The 20,179-nt window shown below is 43.8% G+C and overlaps 2 protein-coding genes across 2 annotated transcripts in view; one reads left to right on the forward strand and one right to left on the reverse strand.

Annotated features, from left to right (window-relative positions):
• LOC126557619 (glycerol kinase) overlaps positions 1-20,179 on the reverse strand; it is a 164,471-nt gene that overhangs the window by 76,326 nt on the left and 67,966 nt on the right. The window lies entirely within an intron of this gene.
• Positions 690-7,213, forward strand: LOC126556842 (bumetanide-sensitive sodium-(potassium)-chloride cotransporter). Its single transcript, XM_050212367.1, has 8 exons — positions 690-1,063; positions 1,534-1,648; positions 3,051-4,367; positions 4,433-5,234; positions 5,623-5,667; positions 5,893-5,969; positions 6,202-6,631; positions 6,960-7,213. The coding sequence occupies exons 1-8, from the start codon at positions 690-692 to the stop codon at positions 7,211-7,213; spliced, it is 3,414 nt and encodes a 1,137-aa protein (XP_050068324.1).

Here is a 20,179-nt window from a genome sequence, read left to right on the forward strand (position 1 = left end):
AAATAGCATATGAAATTAGTTGGACAAATATAGCACGCACGGACGCCCTTGGGTGTCAACGAATTATAGTCTATGTTTATCCTTCCAATTCTGTGAAACAAATTATACACGATAAAGATAGAACTTCATTGGTATGGGCCTGGAATTATCTGTCCGAAATCCTACACCCGCTCGATTCGGGACGTAAACAATAATGTTATCCTTCGCTTCTTGGAAGATATTGTTTATTGAGCTTGAGTTTGGAAGGATTCGCTCGCTGGAAAAGGTCAATGTTGGTAAAGAAAAACGCATCGTTACCAGCATATTCCAAGAAAATCCTGTTGCCGTGTAACAACTATGTTCGTTCAATGTCTAAAAATTGATTGCGGAATTGTTGCTGAAATTGAAAATATTATCGTTCCTGTTGTGCTGAGACCTTCTCCAGCATGTTGGTCAGAAATTGAACTTACTTATTTATTTCTTTTTCTTTGTTTTCGTCCTTCTCTAGAGTGCCATCGCATCGCTCAGCCTCGAAGATAAACAATATCTTGAGGAGGCAGAAACGCCTCCTATTCGGCAGAAGGACCACAATCACGCCCTAACCACAGCACAACCTTCGACAGTTCTGCGCTCGATAATTCCTCCGACCGCGCAGTCTTCTGCGGGTGCAATCTGTAACGTCGGTCCTCTCCTCCAGAACACAGTACATAATGACCGATCCGAAAGGTGGCGGTGCGAACGATGTGGAAATGAATGCGTTGCCGCGCAATCAGTCAGCGAACCGGTTCCAGGTTAACCTTGTCAATCATGACGACCCTACGTCCGGCCAAGGTACCGGCAACGGTACGGCTACCGAACCGGTCACCGAGGACGACGTCTTCCCGGAGGAGATGGTCAAACGGCGCACCTCCCGCCTGCAGTCGCTCCGCAGCAGCTTCCGCACGGGCAGTGGTGACCGAGATCCGGAGCAGCCACGGCAGCGCAAGCCGTCGACGCGCTTCAACGTCGAGGGTGGCGAATCGGACTCGAACGATGACGAGGAGGATAATCTGATCGATGAGAATCGCTACGCAAGAAGCTTCCGGTGAGTGTGGGTTCGGTTGTGTATCCTTGGTTATCGGAAGAAAGCGTGCAAGTTTCTTTAATCATCTTCAAAGTTTCCTCGCGAAGATTCCTTCCAAATTCCAAATTGGGTCACGTATCACTGAGGCACCTTATCAGGATCTCGAAGAAATTTGTGTTACGTGGGTTAAAAATACCAAATGAGGATCCTCGGCAACCATTTTGAGGACAGGAAGGATAAGTTCCAGAAAGATTGATTGCGTTCCTAGTAAGACAGACCGTACCCGCTGTTCTTCGTTTCGGAAGAAAATTCAAACCGTAGAATTGAAGCACACCTATCTTAATACTGGTTACTTTCGTCGAAATTGAAACCATTGAAGGCAAGGGCTCGTTGTGTTTACCGTATACCTTGAATAAATTATAAACTCTCTAACGATGATTGGCGTCTAATTTGTTCTATGCTTTGCTTCATCTTTTCCTTCTTCCTTCCAGGCACTTCACACGGGAAGCCCTGCCACGGATGGACAATTATCGCAACATTCTGTCATTCCAAGGCAACCAGAGACCTACGCTAGATGAGCTTCACGATGCATCTATCACAAACAAGGTATTTTTACATCTGTCCATCCCTGACGGGATATCGCCCTTCAAAGTTGAAGTCTGTCTTATTCTCTTCAAGTTCAATTTATTGCGGAGTGGTTTCCCATTTCCAGAACAGTGCACCCAAGCCAGTGTAGTAATAGAGTTGATTAATTTATTTAATCTGCCCCCAACCCTCGGAAGGGTCAAACTCGCTGGTTAATTGATCAAATGGATTCGTTTAGTGCCATTATTTCGACTCCTCTCCGCGTGCGCGTCCCTCGTCTACGGTCAGAGAACCATGCTGAAGGTTAATTAATACAGACTGCTGCACATTTTTACGCAACTCTGTGCCTGTTTTTGTGGATGCAGCAATGGGAGAGGTTTCCAATTAATACCAATCAAACGGAAGCATTTGATTGGAACTAGTGATGGCGTGATGTAGATACTGGCTTGCACAAATGAAATGTGCAATTTTGCACGCCATTGAGTGGCGTCTTTTTTCCCTCCCACCCAGATTTCTCCAAAAAAAAAAAAACCTCCCTCCAGTGCTGGGGAGCAGTGAAAAGTCTCATTCACCGTTAAAGGTATTAAATGTTGACATAATGAATTTTCCACATGTGCAATAAAATTAAATATCCATCACCTTAAACACACAAAAATAAACAGAGAGCTACCTTTCAGTGCGATACTGGGAAAACGTTAATTTATCTTCACATCGGGGGGAAAACGGATGTGTGAAACTATCTGGTGCGAAAAAATGCAATTCGCGCCTGCCAGGTATGCAATCCGCGCGCGGAATTTAATTTCGTACATTGGCAATATCGTTTTTAATTGAACTTTTCACACCCTACCTTCTGGCTGTGTATGTGGGTGAGTTTTTGGTATTATAACACCCTCCAGCATTCAGCACGAGCACCTTGTTGCGTCACGATTTGTACGTCACCAGCAAGGAATGCTTTCTTCGTTGCTAGACTTCCGTAATAGCCGGAATCGTCTTGAAATTGCTTGGATAAGCTTTCCTTTTCAATTTCCCCTGTACCGTAAAATTGAATCCGAGCTTTACAGTATCGGATAGCGTTCGACATGTATCGGACAAAACCGGGCTTCGATACCGGTGCTAGTTATCGAAGTTATCGAACGGTCAATTACGGAGACCAGCTCAACAGTTCTTATTGAGTTTAGAGGTTAGCAATGGCTTGATGGTCAAACTGTACGTTTGTCTGTGTGGCCTGTCGCATGAGCTTACGGGTAATCGAGTAATGGTATTTTTAGACAAAAGGAGCAAGACTCCAGAGCACTAGACAAGAGGTATCCGGTTTAAATTAAGCTTCAAGATGATGGGTCTGAGACTTAAAGCTCCATTGTGCTTCAACCATTCTTTACTGGATTCTCGTTTCTAATCCGTCTGTCTTTATCGGTCTTCACAGGAAACGATGCGCCGAGGAACGGTACACGAACCGGCCGAGATGGATGGAGCAATAAAGTTCGGCTGGATAAAGGGTGTGCTGATGCGGTGCCTTCTGAACATCTGGGGCGTTATGCTGTTCCTACGACTCAGTTGGGTCGTTGGCCAAGCGGGCATCGTACAGGGTGTTGTGCTAATCTCAATGACTACCGTTGTGACCACCATTACGGCCCTCTCCATGTCGGCCATCAGCACGAACGGTGTGATTAAGGGTGGTGGGACGTACTACATGATATCGCGCTCATTAGGGCCCGAGTTTGGTGGTTCGATCGGGTTGATATTTTCGCTAGCGAATGCGGTCGCTTGTGCCATGTACGTGGTTGGGTTCTGTGAATCGATGATCGATCTGCTCGCCTCGTTCGGTGTGTCGATAGTGGATGGTGCAGTAAATGATGTACGGATTATCGGATGCATAACGATCGTCATTCTGCTGTGCATTGTGGTCGTAGGGATGGAATGGGAAGCGAAGGCACAGATCGTGCTGCTCATCATACTGCTCATCGCCATCGTGGATTTTTGCGTTGGTTCCGTGTGGGGACCGAAGTCGGATTTGGATGTGGCGCGCGGGTTCGTCGGGTTTAATGCGTCGGTAATGTTGGAAAATATGAACTCCGAGTACCGGATGGCGAAAGGAACGCAACACGATTTCTTCTCCGTGTTTTCGATCTTCTTCCCTGCTGCTACGGGTATATTGGCTGGAGCAAACATCAGTGGAGATCTGAAAGATCCTTCGTCTTCGATTCCTAAGGGTACGATTCTTGCGATTGTGCTTACGTCCGCTTCGTACGTCGGAATGGCGATCATTGCTGGTGCGACCGTACTGCGTGACGCAACTGGTAATCTCACCGATGTCGTCAACGGCACATGGGACTTTTCCAACTGTGAGGTGCAAAGTTGCAGTTACGGTCTGCACAACTCCTTCCAGGTGATGGAGCTAGTGTCGCTATTTGGACCGTTGATCTACGCTGGATGCTTTGCCGCTACTCTTTCGTCCGCTCTGGCTAGTCTTGTGTCGGCCCCGAAAGTATTCCAAGCGTTGTGCAAGGATAAACTTTACCCAAAGATAAGCTGGTTCGGCAAAGGATTTGGCAAGAACAACGAACCGGTACGCGGATACATCCTGACATTCGTCATCTCCGTTGGGGTGATTCTGGTGGGAGATCTAAACATGATTGCACCGTTGATATCCAACTTCTTCCTGGCGGCTTACTGTCTGGTGAACTTCAGTACATTCCATGCCAGCTTGGCAAAACCAGTCGGATGGCGACCAACCTTCAAGGTAAAATCTCAACCCATCTTTTCCATTTTCAAGTTACATCGAATGTATGTTCTCTTGTTTTCCAGTATTACAACATGTGGCTCAGTCTGCTTGGTGCTATTTTCTGCATTGCGGTTATGTTCCTGATATCCTGGCCAACGGCACTGATAACATTCGCGGCCGTGCTTTCACTGTACCTGATCGTCTCTTATCGCAAGCCGGACGTTAACTGGGGCTCCACCACGCAGGCGCAGACGTACAAGAACGCATTGCTCTCGGTGCAGCAGCTAAACAACGTCGAGGAACACGTTAAGAATTATCGGCCCCAGATATTGGTTCTCTGTGGCCATCCAAGCGCGCGTCCTCTACTCGTAAACTTTGCCTACCTGCTCACCAAGAAACTTTCGCTGCTCGTCTGTGGTCACGTGACCAAAACGCACGTTTCGCAAAAGTATCGCAACCATCTGCAGAAGAAGGCATCGGAGTGGTTCCGACGCCACAAGGTGAAGGGATTTTATTCGCTGATCGATGATGACGATTTCGAGACGGGATCACGCGCCATCATGCAAGCGTCCGGTATTGGCAAACTACGCCCAAACGTGCTGCTGATGGGCTTCAAGAGCGACTGGGACCGGTGTGAGTCGAGCGAGCTGGAGCAGTACTTCAACGTGGTCCACAAAGCGCTCGACATGTACTTATCGGTGGCTATACTGCGCGTGTCCAAGGGGTTCGATTACTCACAGGTGCTCGGTGAGGATATGGTGAAGTTTATCTCGGAGTACCCGCGTACGCTGGTGGCGAACGACAGCACGAACGATCTGCTGGGCCATAATAAAGTAAGCTCTCTGCACGGTAGCTGTGATTCGCTCAGTCGCAACGTGTCGCAAGGTAAGTCTGTAACGGTCGTGTTGCCCATGAACCGTTGAGCTTTATCTGATGATCTTTCTATATTTAAATTGTTTCCTATTCGACCGCCCTTTCTGCATGCACCACGCACCAATAAACTCAACAAAAAAACACCAAAACCACACCCAACCACTCTTACACCATACTTGCCTGATTTAATAACAATGTGCACAACTTCCTGGAACGTTCCTCCCTACACTGCACTCACTCCTGATGCTGATGTGCCACAATTTTGCTGTTGCCGGTACCGAATGATGATGATGATGATGATGACTGTAATGGAATGATGTATGGAATGTGGAATGTAAACCGAAATGCACACTTGGAACGCGCGTACGCACGGACAAACCCATCGGACCGTCGGCTCTAGACCAAACGATTGACGTTAACGAGAAGAACTCAAAAAATCTGAAGAGTAAGTATGACGAATGAAAATGCATAAAGAGTAGAATGAGATAAATTAGTTTAACCGATGTAGATGAGTAGAAGCCAATGAGTAGCATGCTAAAAGTAAGACATCGTTTTCATACGCTAGCTTTTTACCATACAAAAGTTGTAAATGAAGGACATTTGTAAGGATCAAAATTACTGTTTACATACATTCAGGCGCATTAATCACGTTTCATTTTTATCCTTTTAGCAAGCAGCACCAGTGATTTGAGCAAAACCATTTCAGTCGCTCCCGATCCGATCGATATCAACGCCAAACTCATAACAGTAAGTCCACGGTTCAGCACCTGTTGCTTTCCAGTGTTTGCTTGGTCAAAATAGAAGCTTACGCTTCGAGACATCTGTTCACTTTATTTAAACAACTTTTGCAATTTTTATGTATAGATAAAGAAGTTTAAACTATATTGCTAAAATTGTGTTATTAATGTGGACATTGTTATTTTGGCCTGGCAGTCCCCGCAATTTACCCTTTCTAACGACCACCCTTTCTATATTGCAGGAAACGGGCCAACGTTCACTGAAACGTGGCGACCCATCGCTCCTGTACCGTGGACCGGGTGGTTCCGAACTTCCGAAAGAGGTGCTTGACGAGCTGACACAGTTCACGTTGAAGAAAAAGACGGGCATCATTGACGTGTACTGGCTGTACGATGACGGCGGCCTTACGCTACTTCTCCCGTACATTATCAGCACCAGACGAAACTGGAGCTCGTGCAAGCTGCGCGTTTTTGCACTGGCCAACCGCAAAACGGAGCTCGAGTTCGAGCAGCGCAATATGGCTAGCTTGCTGGCAAAGTTCCGCATCGACTATTCCGATCTGCAGCTGCTGCCGGACGTTACGAAGAAACCGAATCAGGAGATGGCCGATTTCTTCAAGGGACTAATTAAGGAGTTCACCGTGAAGGACGACATCTCGGATGCTAGTACAGGTGGGAGCGCGGTTATGCCTTGGCCTTGGTGGAATCATTTGCATTTGAATAGGCTCAAAGGATGCATCCTTTTCAACGTGCAAAAGCGAGCATTTAAATGTGCGCTTTCTGTTGAGACTAAGTGTTGGCAATTAAAAGTTTGCCATTTTAAAACCAAAATCATCATTACCTTGAGCCCGAGTGTGGCGGTTAGATATGAAACAAAACGCGTGATGGATGTTGATTATGACCTTCCATTTGCAAATGCAACTGACCATCAGCTTCGGGTAGTGAGAAAACCACGTAATCTGAAACGTTCATTTTTCCCTTTCCGTTTTACGCTCTCTAGCTGGATCTTCGTACATCTCGAAGGCGGAACTGTTGGCGGTACAGGACAAAACGAACCGGCATTTGAATCTGCGCGAGTATCTGCTGCAACACTCCAGCAAGTCCGATCTGGTCGTCATGACGCTACCCATGCCACGGAAGGGTGTCGTCTCGGCTCCGCTCTATATGGCGTGGCTTGAAGCGTTGAGTCGTGACCTACCACCTTTCCTGTTTGTCCGAGGCAATCAGACGTCCGTGCTGACGTTCTACTCTTAAACAGCTCCACCCTCCACTACTCATTCATGTTTGTGCATTTGTATTCGTGCCCGGTTGCATTTTCCGCTATACGTAGCCCGTCGTTGTTATATGGTTTTGTTTGTTTGATTTGTTTCGTATAATTTTTACACTCTATCGGATGCCTTATAATTAGTCTTACGTTCGTTCAGGTTGGTTCAATACCTGAACGTAGCGTTAGTAGTTTTTGTTTTATTTTTTTAACATTAATTTATTACTTTCTGACGCAAGGCGTCTTAAGCGCTAGATTCTCTCACCGGGAAACCGATCCGATCCGAGTGTAGAAGACGAAAAATGCATTATTAAAATCGCATTTTAGTGTGAGTGCCAGGTGAAAAGTTTGCTTTTCTCATTGCAAACAGGAAGCCCCCGAACTGTGTAGAAGAATCCCGACTAATGGAGTTTGGGAGTTGTGGAACTTCTTGGCCCCGTTGAGGTGAAAAGTCTTCTCCCGGTTCAGAGACGGTAGTATCGCTTAACGGTTTTTATTACATTTCTATTTCGCCATCGTGTGTCATTGCCCATTCGGATGGTGGCGGTGGCAGTTTCTCTGCTGGATGAACTACCTTTTTTCCGTTCCTTGTAGAAGAAGTCCCCCGATGCCACAACCTTGTAGTCGTAAAACGGATGAGAATGATATCTGGTTTGCTGCAACCGTACGTACGTACCGGTGACAATAGACCCAACGGAAAAGCAAAGCCAGAATGCAACCGATATCCCTTGGAATCCTCCCCATCCGCCGTTTATCCGTTGTCGCGGAAGGGTCATCACGGCATTGTGTCACCGGTCGGGGCAACTCGGGCTCGGGACGATGGTTTGTGGGTTTGTGGATGTTTTGATTGCGAAGATTGTATTTTCATGTTATCGTTCCCGCTATTGCTCTCTATCTTTGCTACTTCTCTAATCCAATTGTACAGTCTGGTGTGTTTGTTGCCAGTTTGCCATTTTTTCGCTCCTGTTGTTGTTGTTTTGCTTCTGCACGACATTTCTGTTGCTGCTGTGTACGGAATGTTGAAAAGTGAAAAATGCATCTTTTATTACATTGCATGCAATGCAGCTGTACGTGCAAGTACGCCTCGGGGGAAGAATTTGCAGAACGCCAGGATTGTGTAGACAAGCAGTCGTAGTAGTAGTAGTCAACAGAAGTAGTCAGGAACAAAATTCAAATCCCGCTTCCCTCATTGCTATTACACTTGACCTTTGTGTGCGTGTGCGAGTGTGTGGGTTTGAACCAGATGTGTCAGATGCTCGGTAAGCACAAACAGAAACACATTCCATACCGATAAACACTCCTCCCAGGACTTCTGGTCACTATCACATCCACGGCTCAGAGTTTTGGGAAGAGAAAGATATAAGTATTAATTTTCTGCATCCGGATGTGCCCGCTAGTACTTTCCCGGTGTTGGTCGGTTAGAAATCTGACACGAGAGACCCCATTCTAGAGGTCGGAAGAAGAAAAACACGTTGTGGTCGCTCTGTACCGGATGGATGGTTTGTTATTTATAGTATTATTTCATTTACGGAGTTAGGATTAGTTAGGCGGCAGCATTAGCAGCATGGAGGAGTTAGTGTAACGCTTCTCTAAATCTAGCAGCTTTCCGTGTGTCGACACACGATTGTAGGCGACTGGGACAGAGACCGGCTTAAGGTAGATTAACTAGAAAGGAGTGCCTTCTTTCAGTCGCTCTCTCTCTCACCTTACAGTGGCAAAAGGCAACAGTTTTGACCAACTTTAAAAGCGAGCATAGTATTGTTTAGCAGATATATCTATATAAAAGCTCCGTACAACTTTGTTTATTACAATAAAAAGAAACGAATTCCAATTTCAGCAAATGTATAAATGGAAGATCTTCCTCTTCTTCTGAGTATAACGACCTTCAGCATCATGGCCGGCCATTGATTGGTTAACTAGACTTGCTGATACCGGTATAGCTGGATAATCACACAGTCCTTGCTACGGGGGTATGGTCCGGAACTCCGGTCCTTCCATGCGAAGATCGGCACCGTTGTCGCCTCTCTCTCTCTCGAAAAAAAAAAGAAATAAATCTATAGAAATAAATGGAAAATACGTATGCTTTAATCCATCAATTCTTGCTTATTCAACTTCTCCGAAATATTCAATCCGTGAATATCTGTAAACCGGCAAGCGATAGCTGTAAAACCCATTTTCCCGCGAACAATCAAATGGAAGATAAAATCGAGCTCGTAAAAAAAAACCTAGACAAATATTGATCCCTCGCCCGAACAATACGACCGAATGGACAAAGTTCCGATGGGCGAAGGCTTATTATTAACGCCTGAACAGTTTGTTTTGCAATTCCTTACTTTTTTTTTATTGTGGTATTAAATGGTTGATATTGTTGAAATGATTCGCAAGTCAAGGACTCTGGGAACTATTGCGCTTGTAAGTAGGTACGAATAATAGGGACCCACCCGAGCGCTGATGCTTTTACTTTGGTGAACTTTTTGCTGGACTTTGTAGCGTGGTGTAATAGCCAATAATAGAAGAATTGCAAACCTGCATCACCTTCACCACATCCAATAGCTTTAACTTCGGGAACTTCAATCCTGTTGCGCTTGGATGGAGCTTCCGGGTTGGAGATTGATTTTACAAATTTCTCTCTCGGTCGGATTTTTTTTCGTTTCGAACACAGTTATTGCGCCGTACCACTTCCGAGGGTAGAGCAATTGGAGCTCATCGAGGGACGCAATGAACTGTGCACAAACCACAAAACCAAACCAAGCAATTATCTGTATGACAATGTTGAACCGGCGGCAAGTGAGTTGATGAAAATTGAGCATGTACAGTAATGGCGTTGTTTTTGACGCAACTTTTGGCTGGATTTCCCGTGAGCATGATAGTTGTGCAGAAGTGACCTTTAAAATCATATAAATCACATTATCGGGTTCATGTCATCGAAGCTATCGGCAGGCAGCATAATCGCACCGGTTCATTGTTGCACGAACGACGCTACTTAACGAACACCGAACCACTGAACCACGTGCTCGGTAGCATTTCTTGCAAACGCAAGCTTCCGCAATCGTCGGGTCGGGTTGGATTTGATTGATTTAGTAAAGTTCATCATTCACTTTGGCATCATATTGCTCAAACGAATAGTTTCTCGGGCATTTTTTTGTCGGGTTTGTGGGTTAGGCACCAGAAGTCTATGGGGAAGTGTTTCAAAGGGCAGACAATAAGGCAATTTCGCATCCTGTGCATTATTACGATCCTCGTGGTTCGTTCCTTTGAATGGTAGCATGAAGGAAGGAAGTATTTACGACAGCCACATTATGAAATCAATCACCGCTAATCTGTTCCATAATCGTGCCATAAAATTATTGAGCGCATTAATGAGCTATTATACGTAAAATTACACACGCACAGGCACGCCATCTTGCGTTGCTGAGAAGCTTTAAATTCCAACGGAAATTTACACCCTTTTTATCCCTCAAAACATGCATTAGGCTGGAATAGAGGGATGAATCTTCGGAATTCCCATCAGTAGTACCCCAAGCAGTAAGCTGCTTTTAATGTAGCTCCTTTTCCATCCACTGCTGAACAAAAAAAGTAAATTTTCCTCGATGGTAAGGGACCGAAACAAAAGCTTCAATATCTCGGTCCATTCTTTGCCATCCGAATATTGGTAGTAAATGTGCAGCAAAGCGAAGCGAAAAGTTTGAAAATAGGAGAGAAAAAAAGGATATTGGAAAACTTACTTCAAGCGAACGTAAATCGGATTAATGCCATTTTGTGATACGCGCTGTCGATGCAATCGAAGGCCCTTTGGTTGCCGATCAGCAACATCTGTGTTGGCAATTAGCTAGATAATGGGAGGATATTTTTTGTTGTCGTGTTTTATTTTTGAAGTAGAACTTTCACGAGATTAAACAAAGTGGAAATTAATACAAAGTTTGAGCTTACACCCTTTTTCCGTTTCGAGAAACGGGTTTAATCCATCGTAGAAAAATATAAATTTCATTTCATCGTTTGGCAATTTCATGACCTTCAGGAAAGGCTTTTTGGCTGTGTGTGTAACTATAAAGCATGCATTAATAGGGGACCTGATCGTGCATGTAATATTGCTCCATGAAATATTGCCCCAAAATTGCGCTTCGACCATTAAAGCTGTTTGCTGCATTTATTCATCTCAACTTCCGCCACCATAAAAATCTTCAAATCCGGTTGACGGAAGCCAAAGCCTCGTCGAACGGAGCGAGCGATACAAAATTAAAACCTCTCTCCCCCAAAAACTAAAAGGGTGGCCAAGTTTTCGCTATCGTTCGGTGCAACTTCGGTGAAGCGTGCCGAAGATGAAAGCTTTCTGCGTGAGCTTTCGCTCGAACCGAACGAATTTACACGAGCAGCTCTGGCACAGTGAGCGTAGAGTATTGTTGTAATTTAAATTATTGAACTGAAAGTTGGTGGGGTGTAAATGAAAAGCTTACAATATGGCGCATGAAGAGAAAATTGAAGAAAGTATTTGAATATGTTATAAAACCAGGTAAGTGTGATTGGTTTTATTTGCCATAATCGTTTATCTCCGTAGCACTAACAATCTTGAGAACTTCGTAAAGCAATTCGATGTATGTATTTACAATTGATATCTGATTGTGGAGGTCGTTTAGAAAATCAATTAGCATGTATGGTATGGTAAACGAGCAGGTTTGTTTGGCTGAACCTGGATCTATTGGCTTTGTATCGGAGATATCTTCGACGATCGAGTGCTCGTATAAGCCTGGTTGCAGAAAGGAAGTGTTTTGAATCCAATTATCTGCAATCTATGTGACCAAAAAAAAAAAAGATCGTTTAAGCGTTTGCAGCTTTAGCAGTATATTTAGCACAGAAAAAGGCTTTATAAACAAAAAACAACCAAACATTTGTCCTGCAACAACCGCTTGCCGAACCCACTGTGCCATGTTCAAGTTGGCGCGTTTTCGCTGCTGATCACACACGCTGCCAGCCGTTAGATGTTGAAGCGGTGCGTTAGTAAACATTCAAACGACGGCATCAACGCATCGTGCGTACGGGACGTGCACGAGTGTAGGCCGAATAAGACGAGATCCGTTCGTTCCGTTCCGTTTGGAAAGTGCGTGTTCGCCGGGGCACAAATAAATCTACATTAATTGTTTTAAATTCAAATTTTAAAATACCATCTCCAGGTGGAAAGAATATCGAAAAGCAGGCCTTGAAAAAGAAGAAGTACTAATCCCTTTTAGGTTTATTTACTTCTGATTTGGTGAAGCGCAGTAAGGCGATGGAAAATCAATGCGCTCGCCGAACACGGTTGGATTAGAATCAGCAGAGCAGAGTGCACACTGTCCGGAAGTCAGAAAATCTTTGTAGTGAATGCTGTCACACGCCAATTTCCTGTTGCAGAAAGTTGCAGAAAGAAAGTGCAACGTGAAAAAGGGTGTTAAAAGTGTTTCAACTTTATTGCTGCTGTGAGTGCTGCTCAACACTTCTGGAAAGGGTTTTAATGTGACAACCGGTTGATGAAGGGCAATTCCTTTATGTCCCGAATGGATCATCCCCATCATCATCAGCTTCATCATCGGTGGGCATGATTGTTGGTGGTCAGCTCGTTGTTTCTTCTTCCCTTTCTCTGTGTGTGTGTTTGTATGTGCATTATTCGGGTGGCAAACAGTGTTTCTGTGTGGGGTTGGGTGTGTGATCTGGTGCGGTGAATTATGCTAATTCGGGTCGCGCTTCCAGGGGCAAAATATTCCGCAATCGCTCGCAAGTGATAGTGAGAGCGCACCAGTCAGTGAGTGTGTGTAGAGAGGGAAGGGGTGGGGTGGGGTGCGTGTGTGTGTGTGCGTGTGTGGTGGCGAAAATGGCGGTCGCAAAAGCATAAATTACACTCAAGCCGGGGCAAGCCCGGTTTTTTGAGGTTGACCGTAGATCGTGTCCAGCTCCTCCGAGGCACCTAGTTACCCTCTTAGTGGCTGTCCTGTGGTAATTTGTATGAATGTCAGTGTGTGTGTGTGTGTGTGTGTGTGAAGATATGTGGTGGAAAATTAGTTAATGAGATTGATCGACACACCGTGTGTGACAAGCACCAACCAAGCACCAAATCACCCGAATCGTATTGGTGGCCACGGTTGCGATGTGCTTCACTTTCGATTGTTTGATTTGTAATTGCGGAAGTGTGTGTTGTCCGATGGAAGCGACAAATAGAAGTCATCATAAGACGCCATTATAAGTTAACACGCTTGGACTAGAATTGTTGCCAAGAAATACAAAAAAAAGGTTCACCTCGAAGGAGACTGTTGAAGAAAAAAAGTCGTGGTAAGTGTTTGCCAGAACTCATAATATATTTTTAGACTAAATGGAATCAAATTCGTGTTTTAATGACTTCAATCCATGATAGTTAGAGAGGTGTTTTACACAATTTAAGCCAACTTTTTATCGTTATCTGACAGAGTGAAGGACACAAAAAGAGAATCAACTATATCGCTTAATTTGCAGCACATTTGCTTTAAAATGAAGGATAAAAGCCTAACTGACGGACCATAACACCCACGACAGACAGACATTGACCGGATAGATGCTTTTAGAAGTTGGGGATTCCCGAGAACAAAGTCCATCGTTTTTTTTTTTTCGTTCAAAAAAAGCTCTAAGAAGAACCCATCAAAAAACGGATTACAAGGAATATAGATAGGGAGCACACAAAAAAGCACATAAGTCTTAATTGTACAAAACAAAACAAAAAATTACAGATGTGCGAGAGCAGCGCAACAAGTCAATTTGTGACATTTCTTTCGAATTCTCTCGAACTCGGCACGGCAAGACTTTGCATGATGGATAGATCGGCCCGAGGGTTTGCGTTACGTTTGATGGGCAGTGACAACAGCGCATTAGCGGTCGCGGTAGCTTGTTAAAAAAGTATTAACATCCAAAGATGCCGCCCAGATGAGTTTTGGGACACGTGTTTCGCTGCTTTTGTGAAGTGCCAGAAGTGTTTCTATTCAGCTTTGAAGCTATACAGTGGAAAAGAATAATGCGTAAACAACGAAACAACGGTTCCCGGGTGGCGTTATTATTCGTTGATCTGTCCCTCACTCTTTCCACAGCAACACAGTGAACGATCAAGAAGGTGATATGTGATGATTTTCGCGTGATGTGTGATGTGATGCGTGGAAGCAGAGTAATGATTATAATCACAGGCAGCACCCATCTTCTACGGTGATTTGGTAATCATCTTGAGGAGTTTCCACTTCACGGCTCGATCGGCCCGACAGATGCGACGGGACACACTGTTGACAGAGCTGGTCACTAGGGCCGGCGAGAGATTCTGGATGATTAATGATGAAACAGAGGTGAACATTGTTGTCTTGTTGATGAGGAACGCAAAGGGCATCGGTAGGGAAATTGTGCAGTTAATGAAGAGTGTCCTTTATGTAGAGTGAATATGAAGGGGAGTAAAACAATTGTACAACTGGACTTATAACATAATTTAACGCTCTCATTTGATGTCATATTTGAGTTTAAAGTTTTATTCAATTGAGCGTTTCAAGCATCCAGCTGAAGGACATCTAGAACTGGGCAATGCATTTTTGTTTGTCATAATGTCTGCTTCTTCATCATAATTTTCTTGTTCTGTTTTTTTTATTGGTAAAAACCATTCTTTGAGAAATGAAAACTAGGTTCTCGACTTAGTTACAAAGTATTATTTCTCCGTTTGGGTCAAATAATGAGGCAGCACCGAGCTGCTAAAATATATACGTTATATTATATAATATATATATATATATATATTATATTATATCATATATATATATATATGATATAATATATAATATAAGAATGTATTTTTCGAAAACTGTTCCCAAAAAAAAGGAGCGCAAATTAATAGTCTAACTCTTCTGATTCTGTGCTTAAGAATTGCAATTTTCTTGGCTTTTGGAACATGTAGTAGGACCTTTCTTTACCAAAAAAAAATTTTATCTAGAAGAGATTTGTAGTACAACAATAAAAAATCAACTGTCACATTTATTCTGATGAAAATAAGCTAATATTGGTCCCCTTTCGGGACCAAAGTGTCCTTGGAGCGTAGGCCTCTAAAAACCAACTTAAAAACCTCTAGTTGTGAATAAAAATCTTGAATTCATTTTAGGACATACGGCCATGAGTTGGCGGTCCGAAAAATACTGGAAGGATTGTGTTCCACAATCGCCGACTAGTATCGAAGGGTTCAGAAAGCTGTAAGAAAGCTGAAACCAAACTGTAATATATCCTCACAACGAAAAGAACAAGAGGAAGGTCCTCATCGCTGGTTCAGATCGGATCAGATCGTATCTGATTTGATCGAAACTGATCTTTCACTCATTAATCTAAATATGACGAGGTCCTTGAGATGCTCACCCATAAGCAATAAGTCGTAGTACCTTCCAGTTATAAAGCCTTTCCAAATCCTTCTCATTTGATGGTTATCATTTGCATCTCGCGCCCCACTATCATACTGTAATGCTGTTCTATTGTTCCAGAAAATTATTCTGAGAATCGTATATCAATCATCAAAAATGCATAAGAAGAAATCCCATTGTGTCACATAATTATAATTACAACCAACAATTGAAAGACAGTTGTGGGCAAACAAACGAAAAAACCAAATCCATTTAAATAGCTATCCCACGCAGAGCACATCTTTCTGTGCGTTATCTGATGTGAACAAAAGCAACGTAATGAGCAGATTGTCATCGCTCAAAAACTTCCCCATTTCATCCTGAATGCGCTTATTCACACGACATAATGCGAGAACAATGCAAACCGAGTTCAATCGCTATCGGTTACATCATTACCGAAAGCTCATTGATCAAACGGAACCAATTGGATGGAAGCCGTTGCTGGCCGTAAAGTTTTAGCTTTTAAATTCACATCAGCCGACGTTTTGTGTTGCAGGAGACACCTGCAAACGTTCATGAACTCTCTGTATCCTTTTATTGAATATCGGGATATTTGTAGGTAAATGGACGCTCTGGTGACGAGCAAATAAGCACCGTGGAAATGTGTTCTAAATGCCACGAGGTCCATGCTAATGACTCTGTCGGTTACTACTGCTGCTCACTCACAGCTGGTAGGTGGCTATTGGTGTTCTGATCGCTCCATTGTTGCCATTGGTGTTTGTTTTGTTCACTCTAAGTATCAAGTTCCCACCCTACTGTGTCGCGGCCATAGCAGGTTCGCGTCGTTTTGCCGAACGAACGGGGCGAAGAGCGAAAAGGGAGGGAAATTATCACACCGACTCACCGATTCAAAGCTGACCGACCTGCAATTATGATGAATATTTAACCCCTTTCGCGAGGCTGCCATTGCCGGCTAGTATGCAGCTAAACAGTCGACAAATAATGCAACGCCACCGTGCATGGAATTGGCCTAACGAGAAGGTTGAGAGAGAGAGAGAGAGAAAACAGTGTACACCTCTGGCGTATGGCCCTCAGGTCAACAACAGTTCAATAGCTTCACCATTGGAAACGGGGCTAGGAAAATCGTTCTGGGGAAAATTGTTTTTCTTATCTATCCAATCATATCGACAGCATCGCTATCGAAAAAAACCCTAAACATGGGTTCCACTGTTCGCAACGACACCCCGTGCTTGGCTGAGCAAACAGCACCAGCAATGGCGCACCTTCCCGGAAAAATGGTTTTCTCTTAGGGCGCTATCGCCATTTTTTGTTGTTTTTTTTATGTTGTCTTGAAAAAGGATACATCTGTGTCGCTGTGTGTGCATTTTGCTGTCGAAAGATTGCCGACATCTTCGAGGAAAATCGGTTTGCACCAACCAAGAGGATATTTGAATCCCAATTAAAACCGGAACAAAAAACAATCGCTCGCGCTATCCAAAACAACAACAAGCAGCAGCAGCAGCAGCAGCAGCGAAAAAAAAAGTGAACCACAACTTCTTGGAAGCGTAGAAAGGACTTAAGCGGAGCAGCCAGTAATCTGAACAGCCTGATATAGAAATTGATGTGTCCTGGACGTCGGTGCTTGTATTATTTCGCAAAAGGAAGGCAATTAATTTTGCACTCCTACCGTAGTTTCTTACCTGTTCTTTTTCCCGCCATGAAACGACGGGACGGAGAAAACTCTCCCCCTCGAAAGTATGGCAAAAACATGTTTATTGTGATGCTAATTATCTTGGCTTGGGTGGCGTAAATAAGGTGGATCGTTTTGCCTCCATTGCTCCACGTGATGTAAACGATACGCCGTTACATTACTCAACAGGCTGTTTTCCGGCCGGTTTCCCGTACATGGCGAGGACTATCCAAACACCAACAAGGACAGTCTATTATTTATACCCCATCTTCTTGTTCGCAGCTTCCAGTCCGGTCCTAGTTGTAGCCAGTGACAATAAACAACAGGATGGAAAATTAGCACCAATTACGGCCCGGTAGAATGGCCTAGTTTTTCCCCCTCGAGAGATCCCGATAGTGGTAGTAGCGCGGGAAGCAACACCGGAATAATACTGTTATTGTTCGAAAGTCTCGTTACGTGACAAAAATGTTCCCTGTATCGTGTTGCATATTTCGATGTGTAGGTCCTAGGGTAGAGAGGTCTCTTCCCACGGTGGTAATAGGTATTGAGTCACGCATATAAAAGCTTTTCAATGTTCATCGTAAACGGTTCTCTAATGCCAGACAAAATATGTCTTGAATATGGCTTTAAATTCGATTCCCTATGGTTGCTTGATAGCTGCTTAGTAGCTGTTTAAGAGGAAATCGAGCCGTAATAAGGATTTTATCTGTTTCATTCATCATGTGTTATTGTTCTAGGTTATTCCAGTTTATCTGATACAAATATCCAATATTACGTATAAACACTAGTAAATATTGTCGAATTAGAATCAAGCGATGAACAAGCTGATGCTAAAACGCTTCTTCAGCGCTGGTTAAAAGTTCCAAGTGCTTTAATGCTACTTATTTTATAGCAAACGGTCAATCAATGTAGCAAGCTTTAGCTCTAATTGGTTCGTTCGAGAGCTTCAGCTTAAAGCAATTTACTCGAACCTTCTGGTCATTCACACTTTCGCTTAAAACAATTATCTCTCCTTTTGCGAGCAGCTGACACATCGTTTAAATTAATTGACTGAATCGCTACCAAAACAAACACAGCCAAAACCCAATTTCAGAACGGTAAGGTTAGCAAATAGTCAATGATGAGTAGCAGAAAATTAAACGCTTCGTCTTGTGTAGAATTTTCGCATCATCTTGCCTAAATGAAGGTTTAACACTGTGTGAATAAATGGCGAAGAAAGATGAAATTATCTCGAAAGCAACCATCGAATGACTCGCGCTGCTCTATTAACAAAGTGTATTTCCTTTTTTCTTTTTTCCTTTTTCAGTTCAATACCTGTTGCCGAAAATCATTCACTAAGAAAATGTCGATTTCACTCTAAAACCCCTTGACATAGTGTAGTTTTATTTTTTATAGCATAAATACACATGTCAAACGATGTACCAATACGTACACACATGCAAGACATCCAGCACGAACCGGTTAAACCAAATAATTCGACTGTCAACTGTCGGTGCCACCGGCACAATCTTTCCAGGCACGTGATGTCACCTGCAATGCTTGAACGGTGTTCTTGAAAGTCGTATCCTCATCCGAAAATAAAATCAAACACTACACGACGCGCCATGCCGAAACCAAACAGATTGGGATGTACACTTTGCCTTCGTTTGACAGCATTATTACACAAGTTGGCAGACGTGAGCCGGTGTTTGGATTTTTGGATATAAAGCAAACACGCATGTGTCCGTAACAGACAATCCGCTTCGCAAGAAAAGCTCCCAAGAAGTAGAAGGCTTCCCGAGAGAGGGATAGATTTTTTGGGAGGGAAGACAAAAAAAAAGCCAGCTCAGAACTGTCGATTTGTACCTCAACAAATCGCAAAAGATAGTAGCTGCTCCGTTATTCCGATCATCATCATTATCATCATCATCCATAACCAATGGGATGATAATTTAAAACATGATACTGCGAATGTTGGAATCCTAATGTTTAGAAATAAATCGTTTCGCTTTCGGCTTGCTCGTAGTCGAAAATCCCATTGGCTCTTGTGCTTTGGTTGGTGATGAATATTATTTGCAAGAATGGTAGCGACCACAACCGTTCGCATGTGGCACACGTTCTTCGATGCGATGCGATAATTCACATTCTTTCCAGGGGGTGTCTGGTAGGCCACCCTACAGAAGTAGTAAGCGGTGTACTAAAGTGTACACCAACCTCTCAACTTGACAGCTGAGCATTACTGTCACTGCAAGTCCATCCGTTTTCCGCCTGGGATGCTAATCCAACGATCGAATGTAAACAACATTTTACGAATTAAGAATGCATTAAATGTAAATCTTCTACAGGGATTAGACCAAATTGAGCAGAAAACGGAAAACAAATAGCATTCCTTCCGTCCTGCCAGTTCGAGATGAGTTCGCCTTGTGACACACTCTTCACACTGGCACTCACCGTCGCGTTGGAGCGTTGGTTCTCTTGGCAGCGATAGCTATCACACCAGTAAATCCACTTCTGCATTCTACCCGAACACGTTCCTAATTCATTGCTTCCCTCAACCCGGGACTCCGCTATCCACCATTGAACAGTTGGGGTTGCGCGAGTGTATTTAAAATTCCGCTTCTGTCGTTCTTCATCAACCGGTATTACGCTGCCTATCGTCACATCGCAATCATCGGACTGGTGATTGACGTTTATGTTCCTTGGACTCGAGTTGCCGACGATCTGGTACCAAAAATCGAACGAAATTTTAAACGTTATTTAACGCACACCAGCATGTCGATGTGTCCGGGAATATCCTTGTCTCGTTTGTTGTTAAATTTATACGGAACACGCTATTTACCCGCAAAGTGGACACAGGACACCGAAAAGGTTGCTGTTTGCTTTTCCCGTTTCAGCTTTTCCATCCACCCATTGTACCGTTACATGTCACGTCC

Source organism: Anopheles maculipalpis, chromosome 2RL (assembly GCF_943734695.1).
Source record: "Anopheles maculipalpis chromosome 2RL, idAnoMacuDA_375_x, whole genome shotgun sequence".
Lineage (NCBI taxonomy): Eukaryota > Metazoa > Arthropoda > Insecta > Diptera > Culicidae > Anopheles > Anopheles maculipalpis.

What these genes read in the sequence shown, in the direction of transcription:
- LOC126556842 (XM_050212367.1), top strand. Translation starts at nt 690, where the DNA reads ATGACCGATCCGAAAGGTGGCGGTGCGAACGATGTGGAAATGAATGCG. An exon ending in CGCTACGCAAGAAGCTTCCG is followed by an intron (nt 1,064 to 1,533) that starts GTGAGTGTGGGT and finishes TCTTCCTTCCAG; the next exon opens with GCACTTCACACGGGAAGCCC. An exon ending in ATGCATCTATCACAAACAAG is followed by an intron (nt 1,649 to 3,050) that starts GTATTTTTACAT and finishes CGGTCTTCACAG; the next exon opens with GAAACGATGCGCCGAGGAAC.